The sequence below is a fragment of the Perca fluviatilis genome, chromosome 1 (genome assembly GCF_010015445.1).
Source record: "Perca fluviatilis chromosome 1, GENO_Pfluv_1.0, whole genome shotgun sequence".
In the NCBI taxonomy this organism is placed as follows: Eukaryota; Metazoa; Chordata; class Actinopteri; order Perciformes; family Percidae; genus Perca; species Perca fluviatilis.
Genome location: NC_053112.1, coordinates 18,405,532 through 18,411,531, shown reverse-complemented (window position 1 = coordinate 18,411,531; position 6,000 = coordinate 18,405,532). Strand labels below are relative to the sequence as shown.

At 39.2% G+C, this 6,000-nt stretch overlaps 1 protein-coding gene across 1 annotated transcript in view; it reads right to left on the bottom strand.

The window, feature by feature from the left end:
- Positions 1 to 406: 406 nt before the first annotated feature.
- Positions 407 to 6,000, bottom strand: part of LOC120556275 (complement C3-like) — a 70,523-nt gene continuing 64,929 nt past the window's right edge. The window contains exons 42-43 of the mRNA XM_039796150.1: positions 1,158 to 1,302; positions 407 to 949 (exon numbers count right to left, since the gene is read on the bottom strand). Of these exons, the coding sequence (XP_039652084.1) occupies positions 808 to 949; positions 1,158 to 1,302 (287 nt within the window). The 3' untranslated portion in view covers positions 407 to 807. The remainder of the gene's footprint in view (positions 950 to 1,157; positions 1,303 to 6,000) is intronic.

Here is a 6,000-nt window from a genome sequence, read left to right as displayed (position 1 = left end):
AATAGTAAATATACTATTTAATCAAAATGCACAAACTGTAGCAACCAGTTTCATTATTAAATGTGGCCAGCAAAAGTTTTGCTAAATTTTTTATTCCCAAGTTGCTTACCAATATCACCCCAACCATTCATAAAATGTGCATCTGTCTTGGCGGCTGTACATGTACAAAATACCATGTCTTGACAATTACATTTTCAGCATGGAACAAGGGTTCCCATCTCTACTCATTATCACTCTCCAGAGTGATGGAGCTGCTAGCCATAGCAATATGTAGCAATTAGCCTATAGAAAGAATAATTCCCAGGGTAAAGAACATGGTTTTGCTATATGCAGATGACATGCTTCTCTATATACTAAACCTAGGTCATGTCTGCCAAAGACCAAAAACATGAAAAGCAATTCTATATTTTGTTTGAATCAGAAAAACTAAGTTTTTATTTCATTTATGCAATATTGTTGTACAGGGATACATTTTGTGAGAAGCTACTGGATGTGTATATATTCTGAATCACAACCAATTTGAAATGTGGTTCATTTTAAAATTGAACTGTCTATGCCTTACTCCACTAAGCTCAACATTGTCAATTTCAATCAATTATTTATTAAACTTACTATACAGTAATCAACATAACGGTAATCAGTGTCTATTTTTCAAACACAGACAATGAGATTAAAAACCATTACATTTTAATCAATACAGTGCAACATTGTAAGCCCTCATGTCCCATAGCAGGGACATTTTGACATAACAACAATTATGCAAAATAAAAACAATTTAAAATGAACATTTTCTTTTATTGAGTTTCATTACTGCTGACACCCAAAGAGTTGGTACTGCTGAACCATCTCCTCCAAGCCCAGACAGGTAATTTTGTGTTCCTCAGTTTGACACTCTGCTTCTGTGGGCCAGTACTCGATCCAGGTTCTCTCTCCGAATCCATACTGAAACCTGAGGAAAGCACAGTGAAAAATACACATCTATAACACTCTGTAACATGACACGAAAAGCCTCCTCACCCCTTCCCACAATCACTATCCATAGTGAGAGTATAAGCTAGAGTACAAGAAAGCCTAACTTGATTTACTTAAAACAGTGAAAGAGTATACATGTTTAAATGCAAAATCTACAAACATTCACACAAAGAAAAAAAACATACGATTGATGTTGGTCATCTCTGTGAATATCTTTGGACGTGCCCATGATAAGGTAGGTTTTTCCCGTCCACAGATCTAAAGACTCCCTACAGTGGGGATAACTGAGGAATGTGCGCTGTTTATTCAGAAGACCCACATCAAGACTTCCTGTAATTCAAGTATAGGAGAACAAAAAAAAGGTACTTTAGGATTAAGTTAAATGCATAGTTTAAGCTGTAGTACAACACATTGATGCTGTATTCTCATATATACACAGTGGAATCATGCTTAAAAAATAGACCTTTTAGGATATATGCTTATTCACTTTTTTGCTGAGAGTTAGATTGATAGCACTATTGATGCCACTGTCATAGGAAATATGCAGTCAACAGTCAGCTAATTTAGCTAAATATTTCCAATGGTAACAAAATCCACCCACCAATGCCTCTAATCTCCATGTTTAATCCATACAAATAAATGAAATGTAAAAAAAACAATTATTTTTTTAAAGGGGTTGAATGTTGGACTATTTCTTGGCCAGTTACCTGTCAATGCAAGACACGTTAGCTGGCTAATAGAGGTAGCTTCATACTTAGCGTACCAACATGAGTGAACATTAACACATCCAATATTCTCATTTAACTTTCTGCAAGAAAGTGAATGAGCGTGTTTCCTAAATTGTTGAACCAAGCCGAGACTTTTTCTGTTTGACTGGAAACATTACTGTATGTAAAAATGTGTATGTAAATATATTTGTGTGAAATGTATGTGTATATATGTATGTGTGTATGTATTTATGTATGTATGTACAGTACAGGCCAAACATTTGGACACACCTTCTCATTCAATGCATTTTCTTTATTTTCATGACTGTAAACATTGTAGATTCTCACTGAAGGCATCAAAACTATGAATGAACACATATGGAATTATGTTATGTTATGTTTAACAAAAAAGTGTGATATAACTGAAAACATGTCTTACATTTTAGATTCCTCAAAGTAGCCACCCTTTGCTTTTTTGATAGTGCTGCAAACCCTTGGTGTTCTCTCAATGAGCTTCATGAGGTAGTCACCTGAAATGGTTTTCACTTCATAGGTGCGCCTTGTCAGGGTTAATTAGTGAAATTTTGTTCCCTTATTAATGGGGTTGGGACCATCAGTTGTGTTGTGCAGAAGTCAGGTTGATACACAGCCAACAGCCCTATTGGACAACTGTTAGAATTCATATTATGGCAAGAACCAATCAGCTAAGTAAAGAGAAACGAGTGGCCATCATTACTTTAACAAATGAAGGTCAGTCAGTCCGGAAAATTGCGAAAACTTTGAATGTGCCCCCAAGTGCAGTCGCAAAAACCATCAAGTGCTACAACGAAACTGGCTCACATGAGGACCTCCCCAGGAAAGGAAGACCAAGAGTCACCTCTGCTGCTGAGGATAAGTTCATCCGAGTCACCAGCCTCAGAAATCGCAAGTTAACAGCAGCTCAGATTAGAGACCAGATGAATGCCACACAGAGTTCTAGCAGCAGACACATCTCTAGAACAACTGTTAAGAGGAGACTGCGCGAATCAGGCCTTCATGGTCAAGTAGCTGCTAGGAAACCACTGCTAAGGAGATTTGTTTGGGCCACAACACACACAAACACAAGGAATGGACATTAGACCAGTGGAAATCTGTGCTTTGGTCTGATGAGTCCAAATTTGAGATCTTTGGTTCCAACCGCCGTGTCTTTGTGCGACGCAGAAAAGGTGAATGGATGGATTCTACATGCCTGGTTCCCACCGTGAAGCATGGAGGAGGAGGTGTGATGGTGTGGGGGTGCTTTGCTGGTGACACTGTTGGGGATTTATTAAAAATTGAAGGCATACTGAACCAGCATGGCTACCACAGTATCCTGCAACGACATGCCATCGCATCCAGATTGCGTTTAGTTGGACAATCATTTATTTTTCAACAAATATTTTTTTTTTTGTAAGGACTATTTGACCAAAAAGGAGAGTGATGGAGTGCTGCACCAGATGACCTGGCCTCCACAGTCACCGGAACTGAACCCAATCGAGATTGTTTGGGGTGAGCTGGACCGCAGAGTGAAGGCAAAAGGGCCAACAAGTGCTAAGCATCTCTGGGAACTCCTTCAAGACTGTTGAAAACCATTTCAGGTGACTACCTCTTGAAGCTCATCAAGAGAATGCCAAGAGTGTGCAAAGCAGTAATCAGAGCAAATGGTGGCTACTTTGAAGAAACTAGAATATAAGACATGTTTTCAGTTATTTCACACTTTTTTGTTAAGTACATAATTCCACATGTGTTCATTCATAGTTTTGATGCCTTCAGTGAGAATCTACAATGTAAATAGTCACAAAAATAAAGGAAACGCATTGAATGAGAAGGTGTGTCCAAACTTTTGGCCTTTACTGTATACGTGTATGTATGTATGTATATATGTGTGTGTATGTATGTGTATGTGTGAATGTCGATATATATCTGTATATGGATTGCACATTCAAAACACAAAACTGATTAAAGCTGCAAGCAGCGATGACGGGCCCTCGCTTCTTGCATCGGGGGTTACTGGCAGACGCAACATCACATGTAGACCACACATTCTAAGTTTCATGTAAATCGGAATAACTTTTGCCAAGATACAACTGTTCATGTTTTAACAGCCACATACAGGAAGTTGTTCCTCTACAACTTGCGCATTGTTTTAGCTATCAAAATTATTTGGTAACTTTTAGTCACGAGGGTCTACCGAGTCCATTTCCAAGTTTTTGTGCAGATTGGACTCATGGCCCAGGAGGAGTTAGACAAATTAGTAGTAGTAGTTTCCCATATATCGCAATGTGAATAATTAATAACCAAAATTCTAACAGCATCACCTAATGGCCGATTCACTCTTAATTTGGCATGGATGATCAAGCCCCTATGCTAAACAACTGTGTCATGTTTGGTGTCAAATGGAATAAATCTTGGTAAGATATGCTACTTCCTGTTTCGACAGCCCCCTACAGGAAGTTGGTCCTCTGGAACTTGCGCATTGTGTTAGCTATCAAAATTATTTTGATAACTTTTTGTCATGAGGGTCCACCAAGTCTACGTGTACATTTTTGTGCAGATGGGACTCACGCTCTACGAGGAGTTAAAAAACGTAGGTTTCGCATAAAGCGAATTTGCTAATTAATAAAGAAAAATGAAAACAGCGCCATCTAAAGGCCGATTGACGTCATATTTGGCACACAGCCTCATGGGCACATGAGGAAAAACTGTGTTAAGTGTTGTGTCCATTGGAATAGCCGTTGTCAAGATACAACCGTTCCTGTTTCGACACCCACCTACAAGAAGTTGGTCCTCTATAACTTGTGCATTGTTGTAGCTATCAAAATTCTTTTGATAACTTTTTGTCACGAGGGGACTCACGCCCCAGGACAGAGTAGGTTTCCCATATTTCAATATTTTGCTGATTAATTAAAAAAAAAAAAAAACAGCACCATCTAATGGCAGATTGCCGCCAAGTGGCACATATGCTAAACCGGCCATGAAGAACAACCATGTCAAGTTTCGGGGCAATAGGAATAATTGTTGCCAAGATAACGCAACTTCCCGTTTAGACAGGAAGTTGCTGTAACTTACGCATATGTTCAACTATCAAAATTCTTTGGATAACTTTTCGTCATGAGGGTGAACAGATACTACCTGCAAAGATTCAAGAAGATTGAAATCACTGCCTAGGACGAGTTCGAAAGAATGTAAAAAACCAGAAAAATGCATAATTAAAAATGTCCGCCTTCTGGTTGGGCGGAGCTAATGAAGGTAAATGGGATATATGTCTGCAACGATTGGAGCAATATAGCGATTAAATCTGGCGAAGATCGGAGCAACTATGTCCAAGTTAAGGCTTCCATGCATTAGGGGGCGCTATGGAGCCCGCTTACAGGTATGGGCCAAATTGCTGTACAGTCTCGCAAAGCTCCCAGGTGTTTATGTGGGCGCCAATTTTTGTGAGTTTTCGTATATATTGAGGCCGTCAAAAATGTGCCCAACTGCTAAAACCAATTAGGGTCCCATAGGCCACGCCCACTTTGACCAGTCAGTACCTTACTGTAGGGGTGGCCTTATGAGTGGCCGTAGATGGTCCCATCAAATTTTGTAAAAATCTGAAGATCTGTTCATGATGTATAAACTTTATGTACTTTTAGCGCCCCCTAGTGGCCAATTTTCGTAAAATGTGTGGGGCACCTCCAGAGGGTCATGGCAAACAAGAATCTTAAGTTTTGCGTTGATAGCAATTATTTTGGTCGAGATATGGCAAAGTTTGTGTTTTCATACTTAGCTACACAAATTTGTTTGTGCGTAATATGTGCAATTTTTATCCTATAAATGGTAAAATATAGTTAGATGGGAGCGTTCCACAGTACAAAGGGTCAGGAAGGGAAGTGATATTGAAAAAAATAATAATTAAAGCTGCAAGCAGCGATGACGGGCCCTCGCTTCTTGCCCCGGGGGGTACTGGCAAATGCAACATCACATGTAGACCACACATTCTAAGTTTCATGTAAATCAGAATAACTTTTGCTATCAAAATTCTCTGGATAACTTTTCGTCATGAGGGTCAACAGATACTACCTGCAAAGATTCAAGAAGATTGAAAACACGGCCTAGGACGAGTTCGAAAGAATGTAAAACACCTGAAAAATGCATAATTAAATATGTCCGTCTTCCAGTTGGGCGGAGCTAATGAATGTAAATGGGAAATATGTCCGCAATGATTAGAGCAATATGAGTATTACATCTGGTGAAGATTGGAGCAATTATGTCCAAGTTAAGGCCTTCCACGCCTTAGGGGGCGCTATGGAGCCCGCTTACA